Source organism: Martes martes, assembly GCF_963455335.1.
Source record: "Martes martes genome assembly, chromosome: 16".
NCBI lineage: Eukaryota > Metazoa > Chordata > Mammalia > Carnivora > Mustelidae > Martes > Martes martes.
In genome coordinates, this window is record NC_137904.1 from 23022757 (window position 1) to 23043300 (window position 20544).

The 20544-nt window shown below is 55.0% G+C and overlaps 1 protein-coding gene across 4 annotated transcripts in view; it reads left to right on the top strand.

Moving 5' to 3' along the window:
- The window catches only part of SEZ6 (seizure related 6 homolog), a gene marked incomplete at both ends in the record, with an annotated part of 44587 nt that extends 25367 nt beyond the window's left edge, over positions 1-19220 (top strand). Inside the window, 14 exons of one of the 4 annotated variants that reach the window (XM_080827294.1) lie at positions 5827-6022; positions 10256-10441; positions 13217-13385; positions 13519-13685; positions 14287-14481; positions 14744-14882; positions 14995-15191; positions 15795-15989; positions 16393-16584; positions 16699-16896; positions 17397-17435; positions 17688-17805; positions 17890-17992; positions 18172-19220. In XM_080827294.1, the coding sequence (XP_080683420.1) occupies positions 5827-6022; positions 10256-10441; positions 13217-13385; positions 13519-13685; positions 14287-14481; positions 14744-14882; positions 14995-15191; positions 15795-15989; positions 16393-16584; positions 16699-16896; positions 17397-17435; positions 17688-17805; positions 17890-17992; positions 18172-18201 (2124 nt within the window). Of the gene's footprint in view, positions 1-5826; positions 6023-10255; positions 10442-13216; positions 13386-13518; positions 13686-14286; positions 14482-14743; positions 14883-14994; positions 15192-15794; positions 15990-16392; positions 16585-16698; positions 16897-17396; positions 17436-17687; positions 17806-17889; positions 17997-18108 lie in introns of all 4 variants that reach the window. The other 3 variants (XM_080827292.1, XM_080827293.1, XM_080827295.1) reach the window with 3 other exon arrangements.
- Positions 19221-20544: the final 1324 nt, after the last annotated feature.

Consider the following 20544-nt stretch of genomic DNA (forward strand, 5'->3'; position numbering starts at 1 on the left):
TGGAGGCCGTGATACCGGCTCTGGGACCTGACAGAGGAGAGGTCAGCTGACACACCAGGACCAGGAAGCCATGGCTGAGGTGGTCTGGCTGTTGATGGTTCCCAGGACTGCATGGGACAGGTGACTTTTACTGCATGCGAGCAAGAGGTGAACCTAGGTGCTTCCGAATCGCCCTCCTGCCAGAGGCTAGGCCTGAAAACAATGCTGGTCTCCCTGGGCAGTGGGGGATGGAATGGGAAAGGCAGCTGGAAGGCTGAGAAGGTGCTCATGGCCTCTTCAGACTTGGGGAAAGACTTGTGGCTTCCCTCCATTGTGGGTGAGCCCCGGCCTTCCCCTCCGAGAGTTCACAGGGACGGTCCAGGGCAGGTGGAAGGGATGGAATCCAGGCACGGGTAGGTGGGAGAAACCATGGGAGGAGAGGAGCATGTGAAGGACCCACAGCTCACATCCCTGACACCATGCTGGGCCCCTGCCATGTGACCATAGCTCTGGCTAAAGTCTGGGGCCTCTTTTCATGAGGAACAGGCTCAGGGGTTCCAGAACTCCAAACTCCCCTGCTCTCCATGTCTTGGACTCCAGCCCCTCATAACCCGCTTTATCTCCTGCTCCCACCTCCCTTCAGGCCGCTGCACTGATCTGTGCAATGTGGCTGAGGGTCTGAGCTGCCCAGAGGGAGGAGGCCACCTCAGGTCCTCCGTAAACAGAGGAGGTTTACCTGTTTCAGCTGGGGTCAGGCACTGGGCTAGGCTCTCCTGAGAGGCCTAGAGAAGCCCCTTCAGGATGGCTGGACACCAGCCCCTGGGCCCATGTGGGGGCCATCCCTTCTCCAGGCAGCCAGTCTCCCCTGAGGGCTCCAGGCCTTTCAAATGGGCCTGGCATGTGCCTCTCATTGCACTTGGCATTTCAAGAGCCTTCTCACTGCCAGTCTCCATCTTGGCTTGGCTGCTCTCTGTACCATCTGGAGCTGGGCACAGCTGTCCATTATCCCCACCCTTGTGCCCCAGGTGGCCCCATTGGAACACAGCTCTCCCACGCCAGGCCAGCTGCCACTTTGATAGCCAGAACTCCAGGACCAGGCCTGATAGGGACACCAATAGGGTGGTGGGTCCATGGGGTGAGATTTCTGGGCAACCTCCTCTTTTCTGGCTTCTGGAAGGCTCGTCTGAGAGGAATTATGGAGGTGCAGGCAGGTCTGGCCCCATGCATTTAGACCCCTCTCCCCATCCCTAAAGCAGACTCTGTCCCATAAGGGTTTGTGGACAGGCACAGAGGCTGTCATGTGGGACTGGAGTTCCAGCCCTGCCTCTGCAGCCCGTCCCTTGGTGACCAGCAAAGCCTCCAGCCTTCCCTGGAACTGTTTCCTTCTCTGTAAAAGGAGATGAATCAGATGATGCTGAAAGGCACTCCCAGCCAGTCCTTCCGAGCATGTCCCCTCTCCCGGGTTCAGGAAGCTCCCTCCTAGGCCAGACCGGGCCGTGGTCTCTCAAGCTCTTGACCCTGCTTCCTTTTCCTAGCAGCTGTAGAACCTGAGAGAGAGGGTGGCTCCCAGGGACAGTGCCCCCGAGGCAGAGCCCTAGAAGAGCTGGGGCTGTGGTGGGTCGACAGCCAGCTACCACCACGGCTGTAGAACCTGAGAGAGGGTGGCTCCCAGGGACAGTGCCCCCGAGGCAGAGCCCTAGAAGAGCTGGGGCTGTGGTGGGTCGACACCCAGCTACCACCACGGCAAAAGCATTAGTCTCACCAGGGTAGAGCCCAGATCCCCCCCAAAAAGGGGAAGAGGACCTCTCGGCAGCGCTCAGCCCCTTACAGATGGGATCTCACTTAATCCTTACAACCCTATCAAGTAGGTACAACCATCCCATTCCACACACGAAAACTAGGGTTCAGGAAGGTCATGTAACTTCCTCCAAGGACCTTTCAACTAGTCAGTGATGGAGCTGGAAGCTGATTTCAGGACTCAAGAGCCCCTGTTCTTCCCCTGGCCTAGGCGATTGGCCCAGGCATGGCTAAGCCAAACAGGGAGTGCATGGGGGGACCACAGGGGGCTCTACCCCCATCCCTTTCCTCAGCTCCTCCCTGCCTGCTCCTGTAAGACGCCCACCTGGAATTCTTCCAGTCTGGGGAAAGGGCCTAGGAGGCTATGCATGAAGACAAATCCCTAGGCCAGGAATCGGGGGTCCCAGTCCAGAATCCTGGCTTTGCTTTGGGTGTACGGTATGACACAAAGAGGAAATCTCCGCTTTTCTGATTGCGAGGTGCCCTTGTCTATAGAGCAGAAGTAAATACAATCTGCTCCAACTCCCTCCTTGAGATTTTGTGATACAGGAAAGGATAAAGGGTGTGAAAGCTTTGAAACGACAAAGGATCTCATGGGAAAAGTTGTGCCTCTCCTGCTGTGGGGAGTGGGAGAGCACGTGGGTGTGGGGGATCACGTGGAGTTGGGGGAGCACGTGGATTTTGTGGAGCATGCGAATGAGGGAGCACATGTGAGGAGGGGCCCGTATGTGGGGGAGCACGTGGGAACGAGGGCGCACGTGTGCCCTGCCTTGTGTTTGAGGGAGCTGCATGTGTGCAGCCGGGCTTGTGTCAGAGTACACACGTGGGTGCTGGTGACCAGAAGAGCGTAGGGGAGCAGGGCCTGTGGCCATCTTCTGGGGGAGGGGCTCACACACCAGAGTCACCCTTGAGCTTGTCTTTGGCCTGTGCAGGGGTTTTACTCAGGGGAATTGTGGCACTGTCCCACCTATGAGTCACACCATTAGGCATGTTCTGGAAACCTGACTGGTGGCTTCAATGGGGACAGACAGGCCAGTCAAGCCTGATGATCTGGGGGGCCAGCAGAGGGCAACCTAAATCCTCCCCGCCTCCCCATTTAGGAAGGAGTGGTGTCCCCTCCCCCCACCCCACGTCCTTCCTAGTACTGACCTCAGGGGCACCCGGAAGCCAGGCAATGCAAGACAGCCCTAGGTCCTGTCGGAATTGTCCTCACCTTCCCCTGCTCCTTCCCCCTACCCAGCCCCCAGCTCCCTCCTCCGCACCCCTTGTCACAGGCTAGGGGGTGTGGGAAGAAGGCCATTGTGAGCAGAGCTGACATTTCAATCTGTCTCCCAAGCTCTTCGGATGCCTGCAAATTGCATCAAGACTCCATCACCCTCCTTGTCCAACACTCAGCCCTGTCTGGCCCCTGTCAGGCCTGGCCCTCGAAAAAGTGACAAATTACATTGCAGCCACTGCGGCAGGCCTGGAAGTGGGTGCTCAGAACCGAGGGGAGCAGAGCCGCTCAGACAGCCTCTAGCTGAGAACAGGGTGCCTTCAGGAAGTGAGCCCTGGGGTAGTCCAAGTCCATTCCATCCCATGCTCTTGAGGCAGCCCTCACCATGGCTGGGCTGGAAGCCTGGCTGGCTGGAGGGGGCCATAAGCCTCAGCTCCCAGTTTTCCCAGCCTTACAGGGTTCTGGGTGATGGGGGGGTGTTGTGTGGAAGGATAGCTGATGGAAACATAAATCTCAACATCTTGGAAAAAGCTCAGTCTGGCCCAAACCCCACCGCTAAAGCTGATGGGCCTGGGGCCTGGGAATAAACATCTGGACATCTGGATGTCTGTCTGCAGTGACAGCGGTGGGAGTTTGGGAGGGAAGGGGTTGCCTTTGCCTCCAGCAAGGCAAGATTCTGCTACTCAACACCTTGGTGACCTTTTGCAAGTTCCTTAGCCTCTCTGAGCTTCTGTTGACTTATGGGGATTTCACCACGTGCCTTATAGAAGTGTGGGGGCAAGGAAATCATGCCTGTGAACAGAACAAGGCTTGGCACCTGACAGGTGCTCCATGAATACTAATTGTTTTTGCCATGTTTTCACTACTGGTGGTGGAGTGGCAGGGTCGAGAGCTGGAAGCTCTAGGTCAAAGGATGTTTATGGCAATGAGGCACAAGGCTAAGTTCATCTCTGCTTCTCTGCTTTTGCTCCTTTAGTGATTTCCCTGTAGGGATGTCCTCCCTCCCTCCCCCTCCTCCCCCCGGGTCCAGCACCCCTAAGGCCCTCTGAGATCCACCTGCTCTATGCTCTCCCTGAGCCTGCAACCCCTCCCCCCACCAGAGGATCCCTGCCGCATGCATTCAGTGCCACTTAAGGCAGAATTATATGCTGCCTAGCATCTCTCAATAATTACAGATTCCACGTGTGTGAGTCTTGTTTGCCCAACTCTAGAATCATAGAATCTCCAAGTTTGAAGGGACCTCATCCAGCCTCTGCCGGGCGGCAGGAATTCCCCGAGGAATGTCCCCAGCAGATGGTCAGGCAGCCTCCCCCAGAATGTCCCCTGAAAGGGAAGCTCCTTGTGGAGAGCCAACACTGCTACCCTGCCATGAGCCATCTTTGGGACCCCAAAGACCCACAGGGTCTTTTCTCCCAGGCAGGCAGAGAAGTCCCCAGGGCACCTCAGTTGTCTGCACCCAGAGTCTCAGGGGTCCAGAACTCGGCTGTCTCCTCCGATCTGCCTGGGCTCAGCGTCCATCCTCGCACTTCTCAGCCCACAGGAATCGGGCAAAGAATGTACTTCAGGGGTCCACACATTCACTGTCTCCATCTTGATTGCAACTGCATCTTTATTGCAACTGGCCACTGAAGAGGGCGTTGTGACCCCAAAGGCTGCCCTGGGCTTTAATGGAGAAGTGCAAAGAGGACAAGTGGGGATGGCTTGAGGCAAAAGAACTGATTGGCCAGGCTTGGTAGGCAGAGGGTGGGGGTCCTGAGATGGGAAAGAATAACCAGCTTCACCTGGAGGGCAGGAGGAGAGGGTGTTCCCTGCATATGCAAATAGCAAATACCCAGCGGAGGGGAGGGGAGGGAGGCTGCAGTGTGTGCAAGGGAGGCTGACTGAGCAGTCAGGTCAGCCGAAGCCAAGCTGGGCAGGGCCTTGAGGGCCAGGTAGTGGGGGCTTTGTGGAGCACCACCAAAAGATTTCATCAAGGAAGCACTCTGTTCCGATGGCTGGCCACAGGTTGGGGCTATTCGAGGGCTGCAGTTCCGAAAGTACTGATGAGGAGGGAGGAGTGGTGAAGCCCTGGAGGCAGGGAGGCCAGCCAGAAGGCTGCTGCGGGTTCCAAGTAAACCACAGTAGCCAAGAGCTGGGAGTGGCAGGAGGGATGAAGAGTAATAAAAAGATCTGGGTCCAATAGATAGGAGGGAATGACTGATTGGCTGTGGGGAATAAGGGAGGAGTCAAGACGTCAGTTTCAAACTTGGGCATGGGATGGATGGAGAGGGAAGCTGTTGGTGGAGGGGGACAGAGCAGGGGGTGGAGGGGAGAAGGAAGAGGGTAGCTCAGTGTGAAGCAGGCTCGGGGTGGGGTGCCTGTGAGACATCCAATAGGGGGCATCCAGGGAAAGTGAGCACATGGGTCTGATGCTTAAAAGACCTCACAGGGCTGGTCAGGCCCTTGGACACCCTCTAGTTCAACACACCTACTCCGTCCCCACTTTACAGATGAGAAAACTGAGCCCTGAGAAGTGAAGGGATGGGAAGCAGCCGGTGTCCTGGTGTCATTGAAAAGTTTAGGAGACAGAAAGACAAGCTTACAAATTCCAGTTCTGCTAATCATCCCTGTGTGACCTTGGATATGAATTTCAGATCCCCTCTCCCAGGGTTACTGGGAAGGTGAAATGAGCCCCTCCTGTTCTCAAGTGCCCAGCTCAGGGCCTGGAGGCTCCAGTGGCCAAGCGGCACTGAGGATTGGCCGTGTCTGGGACCCCTGGGAGTCTGTGGGCAGCAGGGCTCCGTCAGCAGGAAGAAGCCTGACTGCTCCGCTTTGCACTGTCTATCCCATGGCAGGTCCAGAACATCAGCCTCCGAGAGGGGGAGACGGTGACTGTGGAGGGCCTGGGGGGGCCTGACCCGCTGCCCCTGGCCAACCAATCTTTCCTATTGAGGGGCCAAGTCATCCGTAGCCCCACCCACCAAGCAGCACTGAGGTTCCAGAGCCTCCCACCACCTGCTGGGCCTGGCACCTTCCATTTCCACTACCAAGGTAGGCCTGGGCAGCTGGGGGAAGAACCAGCTCAGACTGGGTGTCCTCCTGGGAATCTCTGGTGCCATTATAGGTATGGGTGGGGGGAGTCAGCGGGACAGGTACAGGTGCCCCGTGATGCTCTGTACAACTAAAGGTGATTATTGCACACCTGACACTTCCAGAACCTTCCCTCTGCCACCTACTACCTTGTAGAGATCTGGTTGTGAAGGGGGCCTGACACAGAACCCGGTAGTCCCAGGGGGCCCATTTCCACTTACTCATTCACTCACTTATTCATTCAGTAAACTTTTCCTAGGTATCCGCTCTTTGCTCTTTGCCAGGCTGTACTGGACAATGACAATGTCAAGGATCTTTGAGGGCCTTGAGGCGTTCCTTGACCTTAAGGAGTTCAGAATCTCTAGAGGAGGGGCGCCTGGGTGGCTCAGTGGGTTAAGCCGCTGCCTTCGGCTCAGGTCGTGATCTCAGGGTCCTGGGATCGAGCCCCACATCAGGCTCTCTGCTCAGCAGGGAGCCTGCTTCCTCCTCTCTCTCTGCCTGCCTCTGTGCCTACTTGTGATCTCTGTCTGTCAATTAAATAAATAAAATCTTAAAAAAAAAAAATCTCTAGAGGAGGCAGACACTGAAATAGGCAATAACAATAGAAGGCCTATCTCCCAAATGCAAGGGGGTCAAGGTCAAAGGGGCTTGATAGTGACCTTCTGGAGGCCCTTAGCAACCAACGTGGCTTTCCTGAACCACCTCATCCACCCTAGACCTGGCTCATGCCCCAGTCAGCTCAGAAAACCTCTGGAAATAGGGGAGTGGCCAGCTATAATGGGAAAAATCAGACTCAGGAGATGGGCAGATCTGTGTCTAAATCCCCTTCCCATTGGCTGTTGACCTTGGACAGGTCATTTGACCTCTCTAACCCTCCCTTTCCTCTGCTGTACCATGTGACCAATATGCCTATTCCATAAAGTCACAAGGAGGATTAAACAAAAGGGTTCATGGGAAATGCTTAGCACTTAGCCCGTTCCATAAACTTAGCGTGTTCCATGAAGGAACCAGACACAAGTGTTAAAGAACTGGCAGGATGGGAAGGGGAGGAAAAGGGGCTCGCCTCTGCCCCTCTCCCATCAGCATCTCTCCTGACCCCCCTTCCCCCAGGCAAAGTCTTCTTGACAGGGTAACCAATTCAGACTGGGAGTGCTAATGGGGAAATAATTGGTATGAGCAATTATGGCATTGCCCTGCACTGTCAGGGACCGATTCTGTAGCCCTGCTGGGTCCACAGCCCCGAGGGGGAGGAGGATGGGGCGCTGGAGAGGGAAGTGCTTAGAACCCACCTAAGAAGCACTCGCCCCTCGCTAGCCTCTCCACCCAAACTGGGAGAGCAGTCTGGCGCTGGCATTAGGGCTGGCCAGCAGGGCTTGGCAGAGGCAGGGGGCCAGCTGAGACAAGGGTGAGCATCTAGGCGGCCCGGCCAGCCTCCCTAATGGCTCATCAATCCTCCCTAGCAGCGGGCATAATTTCACGGCACGGTAACCTTCTCTCTTGCCGCAAATTCCTCTGCACGAAACCCTGGACCTTCTCTCTGTTGGGCCAGACAAAGGTGGCTGAAAGACAGTGAGCTGGAGGCCCGGCAAGGGGTACAGACCCCAAGGAGGGGCTGGGAGAGCTGGCCCAGTCCTGCCTTCTGCTCAGCTCCCAGAAGCCCTCCCTCCTCGGCCCAGTTTTTGTCAATGATCAGCTCTTTCCTTAATGAGCGTAATTCCCCTAATTATAGGCTGTAATTAGCCCTGATCCCGGAGATGGGAACAGGAGGAGCATGTGCTCACACGCGTGTCTCCCTGGGCTGGAGAAAGAGGGTGCCAGAAGAGGGGGCGAGGGGACTAGTACCCACAGCACTGCCGGAGCTATCCAAGATAATGTTGGAGATCACAAGGAAGGGCCCCCACAAGGGCTTCATCTGTAGAACCAGGCTCTGACTCCCCTCCCACAGCCCCAGGCAGGGTGAGGAAGCAGAGGGCCCTGCCAGACATCCCCTCCTCCCTCCTGAGCATTCCTGGCACTGGACTTGGCCCCAGAAACAGACTCCGGGGAGAAAATAGCTCAACAGATTGCCGTCATCCAGGCTCCCTGGGAACGGTAGTCATGGCAACAGGAGGAAGCTCCTCCTGGGAAGTGGCCACTATGGAGTCTGGGGGCTTCCTTATCTGCCCCCAACCTCCTGCTCTCACCTCTTCCCAGCCCAGTTTCCTAATCTGTGAAATGGGGGACCGCTCTTTCCCGAGTTGCGATAAGAACCCACAGGGAAGATATAAGGACATCTGACTCATGACCTAGACCTGTCTGGGTGTCACCCCCCTCCCTGCACTCTGGTTGGGGGTGCCCCACACTCTTTTCCCCATCCCGTTCTGGCCAGGGGTCTCTCCTCAGGTCACTGTGAGGGGTCACCCTCACCAACCACCCAGGGCGATCTTGTCTATCACTCATGGGTTCCTCTGACTCCTGAGCCCTGGTTTCTACTTCACCAGGGGAAGCAGGTGGGAGAGGGGAGAATGGAAAACTCTAGAACCAGGAGCTTCAAATGCCCTCTCCACCACTTACTGGCTATGTGATCAGGGCAAGTCCCCCAGTCTCTCTGAACTTCAGTTTTCCTTATTGGGAAATGTGTTAATGATCCATACTTTGCCTTCCTTCCTCCCAAGCATACTGTAGAAGTGTGAAGGCATTTTAGAAGCTGGAAGGTGCCTGCAGATGTGAGGTGCTTTTATTAATTGAGATTCCGAACAATAACAGCAGGCCGGGACATTTGGTATTTGTTCTGTGCCAGGAATTATGCATATGTCCTCTCAGTTAACCTCTCATGTAACAACACTGGATGCAGTACTGGAAATGGGGGGGGTGGTAAACAGGGAAATGGAGGCACAGAGAAGTTAGGTAACTTGCCCAAGGTGGCACAGCAAGTAAGGGAGCTTGTGTTCTTTAAACCCAGGCAGTCAGACCCCAGAACCCACTCCCTAAACGTTACCCTTTCGTCCCTGTCAATCACAAAGAACCACTCATTGGCTATGAGAGAGGGAAGAGTAAGAATCATCCTCTCCCTTTCCATAAGCCCAGTGACTATAGGGCCAGGATGGGTAAAAATCATGGAACTCATTTCTGGATCCTGTTCTGCCCAGAGGCGGCCCCCTTGTCTACTCACACAAATCACATGGAGGCTAGACGAGGACCTCTAGACCTGCCTGGACCTCTCTTCCCATCCACCTAGTGCCATCAGTAAGGGTGGGCCCCTCCACCCCAAGATCCTCAGTCTAGACAATCCCTATCCCTCTTACTACCCCCATGGGTTTTCAGACTCTGTAGCCCAAGCCTTCACTCGGCCTCTCTCCTTGACCTCCTCTAGCCTTCTTTCCCCCTCTGGGACACAAGCCGTAACCCTCATTTTTAGCTATCACCCTGGCTTGGCACCAGGCTGGGACTTGCCAGGTTGTCTTGTAGGATTTGCTGCCACCATTCGGTCATACTTGGTATGACAATTCCAAAAGTTACCAAGCTTTCCCAGGCAACTTGTCCTTCCCCCAACTTTCAAGGAAGGCGTGCCCTGCCTCCCCACCCTTGCCCTATCCTGTTTTTAAAAGAAGTCCACAGTCCTTGCCAGTGAACACTGGGAAAGCTTTTACTGTCTGACTTCAGTCGTTCTAGCTGTAATTCATATCTGTCCTCTACAGGAAAAATAGCATCAATACTTTACATGAGGATAGACTTACCGTTTCAAGTGCTTTCCCATCTATAAGTCATTCAATAAACCTTTCTTAAACATGTGCTCTCAGCTGGATTCCAGGGACACCAAAGCTGAATAAAATCCTATCCCCTTTTTTCTCTTAATAACCCTGTAGGTAGCCTGGCATTTTGAACCTCATTTAACAAATGGGAAACTGGGACACAGAAAGGCTGAAAAGCTGGCCAAAAGCGTCAGGAAGCTTGAACCAGGACCCAAGCCTCCTAACTTCCAGCTCTGCGCGTGCTCCACTCACCAGTCCAGGATGCTAGAAATATCTCTGGCCCCTTCTGGGGTGGGGAGCAGAGTCTTTCCTGGAATTCCCGATGCTTCTTCCGGTCCTGAGTAACACCTCCAGGCAGGCTGTGGCAGACCCCTTTTGCCCTGGCTATGACTCAGCCCCCCAGCACACACACACACACACACACACACACACACACACAATGTCACCCAATTTCTCTCTGCAGCCTACTTCCTGAGCTGCCACTTTCCCCGGCGACCTGCTTATGGAGCTGTGACCGTCACCAGCCTCCACCCAGGAGGTAGTGCCCGCTTCCGCTGTGCCACTGGCTACCAGCTGAAGGGTGCCAGGCTTCTCACCTGTCTCAATGCCACCCAGCCCTTCTGGGATTTCCAGGAGCCTGTCTGCATTGGTAAGTGGCTCCAGGGGACTCAGGGCTAAACAGAGGAGTAAGAGGGGTGGTGCTTATCCCTGCTCTGCATTGCTGTCTGGAACCTTCATTTGCTCTCTGTAAGGAAGCCAGAAAATGGTCACATATCTCCATAGCATTTATCCAAACCGTGTATTGAGCACTTCCTATATCCACGCACTACAGGTATACAGAGCTGAATTAAATGGAGACCATGCCCTCAAAGGGCCCACAATTCTGGGAAATGGAGGAAGAAGGAAGCACATGGATCACCAATTTCCAAAGCAGGCAGTAAAACACACCAATGAAGAGTTGTAAAGTGACATGGGCAGGGAGGAAGCAATGGTTCTTAGATGGGTATTTGGGATGCATCTTGGGGGAATTGACATTGAAAGATTGACTTTTTTTTTTAACATTTATTTATTTATTTGACAGAGAGAGAGAGAGAGAGAGAGCAAGAGCAAGCACAGGCAGGGGGAGCGGCAGGCAGAGGGAGAGGGAGAAGCAGGCTTCCCACTGAGCAGGGAGCCTGATATGGGGCTCAATCTCAGGACCCCGGGATCATGACCTGACCTGAAGGCAGACACTTAACCGACTAAGCCCCCCAGGTACCCCTAAAGGTTTGACATTTTGATGGACACATATTACACAAATGACACATATTGATTGTGTGAATAGATAAGAGTACAGGCACTTAGCACAGAGGCAACAAGGTGAGGCAATGTTTGGGGACTCAGAAAACAGCTAGGGAGGAGCTCAGAACAATTCCGCAGGAGAGCCAGCTGGGTGGTATCCAGAGGCCAGGAGGCCAGGCAGGCAAGAGGCTCTGAACTTGACAGTGACTTTGGGAATAGAGGGGAGGGAAGAGGTCCCAGAGACACTGTTGAGCAAAGCAGGACAAGTGAAAGGAGACTTTCTCCCAGGTTCTGGGCCTGGATGATGAAGAACTCTGAGGTTGTTACCAAGGGAGAGGGGCTTCTTGGCAGAAGGAAGATGGAGTGTTTAATCAGCAGTGTAAAAGGCAGCTCGGACATTTTCTCTTCTCTTTTTTTTTAATTGCTCAGGTTCTTGAACCTTATGTCATTTTATTTTTTTTAAAGATTTTATTTATTTATTTGACAGACAGAGATCACAAGTAGGCAGAGAGGCAGGCAGGGGGTGGGGGAAGCAGGCTCCCCGCCAAGCAGAGAGCCCAATGTGGGGCTGGATCCCAGGACCCTGGGATCATGACCAGAGCTGAAGGCAGAGGCTTTAACCCACTGAGCCACCCAGGCGCCCCCTTTAAGTCATTTTATAAACTCTTCCTGGGTGCCAGGAACAAGCAGAGGTGAATAAGCCAGATGTGGTCTCTGCTCTCTGGGAGCTCTCTGGCCAGTGGGGAAACCAGCATGCATCAGATTCTGTGCAAACCGTACTGTGATGGGGTGAATTCAGGGCATGGTTGGGATCCAAGGGAGGGAGAGCTGCTCCAAAATGAAGAAGAAGGCAAAGAAAGCTTCCCAGGGAGAAAGCATGGAAGGACAAGAATGTTAGCTCAGGGAAGTGGAGTGGATTCTTGGGATAGAATATGCAAAGGTGTGGAAAGCACAAAGCATGCTAGAGTGAGGATAGGACAAAGTGTGCCTGAAGAGCGCATGCAGGATGGGGCTGAAGCCGAGTCAGGAGAAGGCCAGCTTCGTAAAGGGCTTAAAGGCCACCTTGAGCTTGGATGACCTGGGGGTAACAGGGAGCCACAGACAAATTCAAGTGAAGGTGGGCATGATCACATTCGCGGGGCAGTTCTGTTCTGAGCCCAGGCAGAAAGATGGGTCTTGCCCTCTCTGCAGAGAAGTGGAGAAGAAACTCACCACAAGCCCCTCCCCAAGAACTTTATTAAGTTAAAATATTCTGCCATCTTAAATATCTAGAGACAAGGGTGTTGTATCTTGGCCAGGACAGCCTGGTCTCAGAGCAGGCAGGGTCCAGAGCTGAGTGCCCAGGAGAGGAAAGTGCTTCCTGGACTCCTCTTGCCTTTGAAACCCCTTCTCTGGCCCCACTCAATTACTTGTGGCCACGTAACCCAGAAGTCTTCAGTGATGGGGCTGGGTGGGCTACTCAGCTTCCCCTTGAAAAAGAACAGTCCCAGGCCAGAGGGGTCAGCCCAGAAACAATGGTGATAGTGAGGCTATCTCAGAAAGTAGGTAAGGCCAGGTCCTGGCCAGCAGTGTCCGCTGAGGGCATAAGATCTGGAGGTAGATGGTAGGGATACCAGATGTTTGTCAGGCCAGAGCAGGTCCTGCCCTCTTTTTTACCCCTACTCACTCATTTTATTCAACAGACACTGAATACCAACTCTTCCTGGCCTGAAAAGACCTTGCCCCTGCCCGAGGGGGTCCTAATGAAGGGACACATCCAAGCAATAATTAGTTTCAGGAAAGTGGCATGAGATAGAAGAAGCAGATATACCCAAGAAGGTTGGAGCCCCAGTGTGAGAGCCTTTAAGGGGCTGCCTGGAGGGAGTCAGGGAAGGCGTCCCAGAGGAGTCAGCAGAGAGGGAAAGTGACTTCCCCAGGACCACATGGCTAGATCTACCACTGTCAATGGAGCTGCACATGAATAATCCCAGAGGTGTGGAAGGTTAGGATTCTGGAAACCGGGCTGTCTGGGGCTGCAGGGTCATGGAGGCCAAGGATGGACCTCCAGGACCACGAAGGTGCAGAGGGCACAAGGGCCGGGGTGGGCTGGCAGGCCTGGTAGGCCATCCAGAATCCAGCCCACAGTCCTGGCCCTGTCTCACAGCCGCCTGCGGTGGAGTGACCCGCAATGCCACCACTGGCCGTATTGTCTCCCCGGGCTTCCCGGGCAACTACAGCAACAATCTCACCTGCCACTGGCTGCTTGAGGCCCCAGAAGGCCAGCGGCTGCACTTACACTTTGAGAAGGTTTCCCTGGCGGAGGATGACGACAGGTGAGGGGAGCCGTGGGGGGTTGGGAGCACCAGGCCGGCCAGCATTCCTGCTGTGGGGACAGAACACAAGCCCGGGCCGCACCCCAGCCGGGACAGTGGGACCAGCCGTGCCCCTCCTGCTCTCCTGACCCAGACTCATCATCCGTAATGGAGACAACGTGGAGGCCCCTCCAGTGTATGACTCCTATGAAGTAGAGTACCTGCCCATCGAGGGACTGCTCAGTTCTGGCCGGCACTTCTTTGTGGAGCTCAGCACTGACAGCAGCGGGGCAGCTGCCGGCATGGCCCTGCGCTATGAGGGTGAGCCTGCTGCGGGGGGGGGGGGGGGGGTGCCCGCAGGGCTGAAGGGCTGGAGCCTAGGCCTCTCCTAGGGCTCCTAGGTCCTCTCCTCTCACACCCTCCCCCCTGCCTCCATTCCATCATCATTCCTTCCAACTCAGCCCCTGCTCACCTAGCACTTAGGTGTCCCCCCCAGTCCTTGGAGATCCCCACCCCATTCTTGCAGGAGACCCTCGCCTGGACCCAGGCCCTCTAGTCCGAGAGAATGACTCCTTTAGGGTTTGAAGAGCAAAAATGTCCTAACCCGTAGAGAAGGAAAATTGCTGCAAGAGATATTCTAGAACCCTCCTGCATGCATGCATGCATTAATTAATTTAAAAACCATTTATTGAGTGCCTTGTGTGTATGGAGCACAAAACTAGGTGCTAGGAATACAACGGAGAGCAAGCCTGTCTCCCGCACATGATAGGGTATGGTGCTCTGGGCATCCTTCCTCTGCTGCAAGCCTAGGACTGTGGTTGGGAAGATAAAGACCTTGGGGCGGGAGGCAGAAGGACACCTGCTCCCCCCACCCACAATTTGGCCCGGCTGAGGCTAAGCTGGGCTGGACCATGGTTTGCAGCCTTCCAGCAGGGCCACTGCTATGAACCCTTTGTCAAATACGGCAACTTCAGCAGCAGTGCCCCCTCCTACCCTGTGGGCACCACCGTGGAGTTCAGCTGTGACCCTGGCTACACCCTGGAGCAGGGCTCCATCATCATCGAGTGCATTGACCCCCACGACCCGCAGTGGAACGAGACAGAGCCAGCCTGCCGAGGTCAGTAGGTACCTGTGGATGGGCCTACCCTGGGGGCAGGAAGCAAGGTGGAGGACCAGAGCCAACGGCAGAGCCTGGGACTATAGGGGCCCTGTGACATGTGAGATTCAAGCTCATCCCCGATGCAAGGAGGAGGTGGGGGCTCCTGGCCATGGGTCAGCACTCTTGTGGGCAGGTGGCAGCCTGAGAACATAGCACAGGGGGCGGGGGGGGGGGTGGAATGCAGAGGGGACACACCTCCGGGGCCTCCCCTGCCTTCCAGCTGTGTGCAGTGGGGAGATCACAGACTCAGCTGGTGTGGTGCTCTCCCCCAACTGGCCGGAGCCTTACAGCCGCGGGCAGGACTGCATCTGGGGCGTGCACGTGGAGGAGGACAAGCGCGTCCTGCTGGACGTCCGAGTGTGAGTGCCCGCTGGGTGAGGCCAAGCCAGCTCCTGGGCTCTGGGGCCATCTGTGGCCCCAGCCCAACCTGGAGTCCCCAGGCCGACCCTCCCTGACAGTCCTCCTCCACAGGCTGCGCATAGGCCCTGGTGATGTGCTTACCTTCTATGATGGGGACGACCTGACGGCCCGGGTCCTGGGCCAGTACTCGGGGCCCCGTGGCCACTTCAAGCTCTTTACCTCCATGGCTGACGTCACCATACAGTTCCAGTCAGACCCCGGGGCCTCGGTGCTGGGCTACCAACAGGGCTTTGTCATCCACTTTTTTGGTGAGCTTGTTGTCCCTGGGGGAGTCAGGGGAGAGGGGAGGCCCGAATATGGATCCTAAACCGCAAGTTGGAGAGACCGAGGCAATGAGCCTTGGTTCTCTTATCCAACAAGGGAAAGCTGGGAAAAACTCCAGGCATCCCAGCCCCTGAAGGAAGCTAGTCTAATTCTCCATCGTCCCTCGGGACCCCGTGATAGGGAGCCTTCCACTGCAGAGATTTGGGTAGACAGCAGGAAGACCTTCGTCACAAACATGACAAACTAAGGAAAGGGGTTTGTTTCTACCTCCTGACCATCTTGAATACAAGTAACAATTTCCCCACCCTCCCCAGCCCCCATCTCAGGACCGGGGAACTGGCCAATGTGCTTTTTAAAGTAAAGCCAAAGCCAAAATGATAACCCAGGAAGCTCAGAAACCGAATGATGTCGGGGACAGGCCGGGAGGGGCCCCTGAGCAGGAAGGAATGCGTTGCTGTGCCTGTCCAGGCCAGGCGAGGCCCAGGCCGAACCAGCAGGAAGTGGGGTGCCCTCGCAGTCAGGAAAGTGATCACAGTTATTTCAGTGCTGTCTGAGGGCCTACTTCTTGCTGCCTCTGTGTCCCCCAGAGGTGCCCCGCAATGACACATGTCCAGAGCTGCCAGAGATCCCCAATGGCTGGAAGAGCCCATCTCAGCCTGAGCTGGTACATGGCACGGTTGTCACTTACCAGTGCTACCCTGGCTACCAGGTGGTAGGATCTAGTGTCCTTATGTGCCAGTGGGACCTAACCTGGAGCGAGGACCTGCCCTCCTGTCAGAGAGGTGAGTACCTGTTCCCCACGGTCCCCTCCTCAGTGCAAGACACTAGTCTCTCTCCTTGATCCTGAACCTGACTTTGGCTGTTACCAGCTAGTGCCCTTGAATTTCCTCCACCTCTTATAGTCTCTGTTGCCTACCCTGTGAAATGGGATGATACCTTTTCAAAGGGTTATCCGCCAAGCCTTTCAAATATTTCCTTCCTGGTAGATAGCCAGCGTTTGTTGACTCTAATGGGTAGGAAGAGGACAAAGGAGGGAGGCACCCCAGCCAAATGGCAGGGACAGAAAAATAGGCAGCAGCACCATGTGACAAGAAGATAATGGGCTGGCCTGGAGCAAAGCCAGGGTGGACTGGCCTTTGCTGAGTTCTACCTGGGCTACTTTCCCCCATGACCCTCTCCCTGTAGTGACTTCCTGCCATGACCCTGGGGATGTGGAGCACAGCCGACGCCTCGTATCTAGCCCCAAATTTCCTGTGGGGACCACCGTGCAGTATATCTGTGACCAGGGTTTTGTACTGACCGGTAGTCCCATCCTCACGTGCCATGACCGTCAGGCCAGCAGCCCTAAGTGGAGCGACCGAGCCCCCAAGTGTCTTCGTAAGTGTCGAATGGGGAAGAGGGAAATCCTTTTGTAGGAGACAAAAGATCAAAAGATGCCACCTCTGGGGGCTCGGGACCTGGTACCCTCACTGGGCTCTGCCTGCTTTGCAGTGGAACAGCTCAAGCCATGCCACGGCCTCAGCGCCCCTGAGAACGGTGCCCACAGTCCTGAGAAGCGGCTTCACCCAGCAGGGGCTACTGTCCACTTCTCATGTGCCCCTGGCTATGTGTTGAAGGGCCAGGCCAGCATCAAGTGTGTGCCCGGGCACCCTTCCCATTGGAGTGACCCCCCACCCATCTGTAGGGCTGGTGAGTGTTCTGCCACCCTCAGAACTCCTGTCTGCCCCGGGGCGCCTGGGTGGCACAGTTGGTTGAGTGTCTGACTCTTGGTTTTCACACGGGTTGTGATCTTAGGGCTGTGGGATGAGGCCCTGCGTCGGGCTCCAAGCTCAGCGTGAGGTCTGCTTACGATTCCCTTTCCCTTTCCCTCTGCTCCTCCTGCTCATGCTCTCTTTCAAGTAAATAAAAAAAAACTTTTAAAAAAGCCAAAACTCCTGCCTGTCCCACAGGGCTGCTCTAGCAGAGAATTTAGCAAAGATGCCAAGGGTTGAACGACCTGTCCACACCCCCCTTCATGTTACCCTTAGTCTCTCCAGTCTCTGCCAGATCCTTATGACCTGGTGACAAGAAGACAAATGCTAGTGTGGGCTCTCCTTGGACAAATCCTTGCCATGATCAGTCTACTCCCTACCTTAGTGGTTTGGCCCATTGGTCTTACCTCTGCCCTTGGCCCTTCCCTCTTGTTCCAGCCTCTCTGGATGGGTTCTACAGCGGCCGCAGCCTGGATGGTGAGCCCCCCCTTGAGGGTCAGGGAAATAGTCTCTCTGCCCCTGGCTCTCACAAATCCCAGGCCATGGGTTCCCCCAGAAGGGAGGGCAGAGAAAGAGAGAGGTCTGGGACCAGCAAAGCAAAATTTTCCTTCCCTGCCCCCAGCTAGCTACAGGGAGCTGGTCCCTGGATTCTCCTGGCCAGAGGTGAGGACAGATATGGGCTCTGGGTCACAGGAACTTCTGCCCCAATCCCACCCACTGTGTTTTCAGTTGCCAAGGCACCTGCTCCCTCCAGCTCCCTGGATGCTGCCCACATTGCAGCTGCCATTTTCTTGCCCCTGGTGGTGATGGCGCTCTTGGTGGGAGGTGTGTACCTCTACTTCTCTAGGTGAGTCTGGTTTCCCTTCCTGCCCTATGTACCCAACTCACTTCTGCCCAGCATTTTTGACTCACAGGCATCTCCGTCCCACAGGCTCCAAGGGAAAAGCCCCCTGCGGCTGCCCCGGACACGACCCCGTCCCTACGACCGCATTACTGTGGAGTCAGCATTTGACAATCCAACTTACGAGATTGGAGTAAGTACCCATGCCATTCTTTGCACCCTATCCAGGCCTTAATTCTATGCTCTCTTGGGGGGGTACCCCTGAGGGCCCCTCCAAGCCCTCTCACTCTTCCCCTTTTCCTTGGGAAGTGGATTATGGGCTGGCAAACCTTATACAAGTTTCCAACTCCCAGCAGTCTCTTTACTTTGCAGGAGACGAAAGAATATGAAGTCTCCATCTAGGTGGGGGCAGCTTGGAGAGGCCAGCTCAGCCCAGCATCACAGCCCAGCAGCAGAGTTTCCAGCTTCCTGCTGTCCCTACACTTCCTGTACATACCATCTGGGAAGAGATTTCACCAGTCCCTCAAGAAGCTGTGCCCTTCCCCACCTGCAATGACCACCAGGGCCTATTTTCTTGGTACCATTGCCCACACAGGGCCCTTGCTTGGTTTCAAGTCAGGCGGCATCTCCCTCTGGGCAGAGCAGAGCTGGAGTACACACATCAAGAACCAGCATTCTCCTGACCCTTCTTCATGGCCTGGACCTCTAGCCTGGAATTCACAAGCAGAGGAAGAGCACCTCTCTCCAGGTTGACCACCATCCAGCCTGGCATGTGGCACCCTTCAGCAGGGTGAACTTGATGGTGGTGGAAAGTGCTCCAGGGTGCTCATCACGGGGCCATCACCAGTGGCCAAAGCTGCTGTCAACACTGACCTCTGGGGAGTCCTGGCACGCTGACATCAGCCCCTTGGGAGGTCTCTAGTCCTTCTCTAAGGCCCTAGGAATGGACAGTTCTGCTTCCCGGAGGCAATAATTCTAAGGGACCCTAAGAGGTTTAGGGACCCCACCCTAAGCTCAGGTTGGGCTTCCCTAGGCACTCATGCTCCACACCAAAGCAGGACACCCCACTGCTGCCCAGGCAGCCCTACATGCCAGTGAGAGGGAGACCTTCCCCTGATGTCGATCTGGCTTTACAAACATTTTCTTTCCCACTAGTCCCTCCCCCAACCCCAGCCACTCACCAGTCTCCCTTCCTGGCCACTGGGTTTTAGGATAAAGGGAGTGGGCAGGCATATTCTGGAGAGGAGCTGAGGTCCAAGGGCCCAGGAATTTGGCATGGAACAGGGGGTTAGAGACCCAGAGAGAGACCCAGGAGTTGGCTACAGGCCACTTTGTACATGTAATGTATTATACGGGGTCTGGGCTCCAGCCAGAGAACAATCTTCTATTTCTGTTGTTTCCTTATTAAAACAGTGTTTTGGAAAAAAAAAAAAAAGTAATGGCCAGGTAGATGGTGCTTTCTTGGAGGGAAGGGAGGTGGGAAATAAGTGCGATGTGGACTTCAAGAACAGAAGGCATGCTGGACCCACCAACTGATCACTCCCACATATCATCCAAAACAAGTTACATGCAGATACTTCAGGGACCACTGTCCCAACAAGGTCAGTGCAACAGACGGCAGGTGAAGTAAGAGACCCCAGTGGCAGGCCCACAGGGGTGTGGAAGCCCAGGAACCCAACTGCTCATCTACCCCAATGCTTCCTTTCTTTTTCTTTCCTAGGTCCAGTACTACAGGCCAACACACTCCCAAACCCCTCCTCAATGCCACTGTATTGTTGACAAGGCCCAGGAAGCCTAACGCTTTTCTCCTTCCCCTTCGTCCCCAGCTAGCAAGGGCTAGGAAATTGGAATAAAAATCAGAGACTGAACCCCTAAACATGAGGCTCTAGTCCGTCCTGGCCTCTGGGAATATCCAGACTATCAGGAGGAGGAGAAATGCAGCTTAGGGTAGGGACCTGGCTCCTATTTTAGCAAAAGCCCTCTCCATGGGCTCCAGAAAGAAGTTGGCTGGAAAGGACCTGCTTAACCTTGCCATGTTTGGTCACTTGCAGCCCCAATGCCCCTTCCCTTTGTCTCCCAGGCACCTCCTGAGTTGAAAGTGTTAGCTCAGTTTTGGTCCCCAGCATGCACATCTGTGCTCAGAGGTGCACTCTGCATGGCTGCTCTCCAGAGTAAGAGCAAGAGACAGGCATTGGAGTTATGGACACTCAGAGGCCAGAAAACAAAATCCCTGAAGGAAACAATGACAGCCACCAGCACGTTCTACTTCCACAGTCTTCCAGCAGAGAGGTCCCGGTCACTCATGGCTGGCCACCTTCTGGCTCTACCACAGGTCACCTTGCAGGCATGAGAAACTCGTCCATGCAGAGTGCAGTCCCTACATTAGCCACAAGAGGTCACTTCAGAAGACATCTGTATCCCACCTGCTAGCTCGCCTCAAACCCCCTTGAATAACCAGGACTGGAGCTCTCCAAGGTGGCACCAACTTCCAACCACTGGGCTGACCTCCCCCTCCAAGTTCTAAGAGGAATGTGTGTAGAGTGATTAGTTCCCCTGGCACTTGTCAACAGAGCCAAGTATTATTTCCCTGGTTAGCCCAACAGCTGTTCCTGTTCTCCACTGCAAATGATGATGTTGATCAAAGCAAAGCCCTCCTCATTGGGCATAGGCCAAAGGACTATTATCTGCCCCATAATGCTTTCAGGCTGACACAGCAGCACAGCTGGGTCCTCAGCAGTAAGAAGC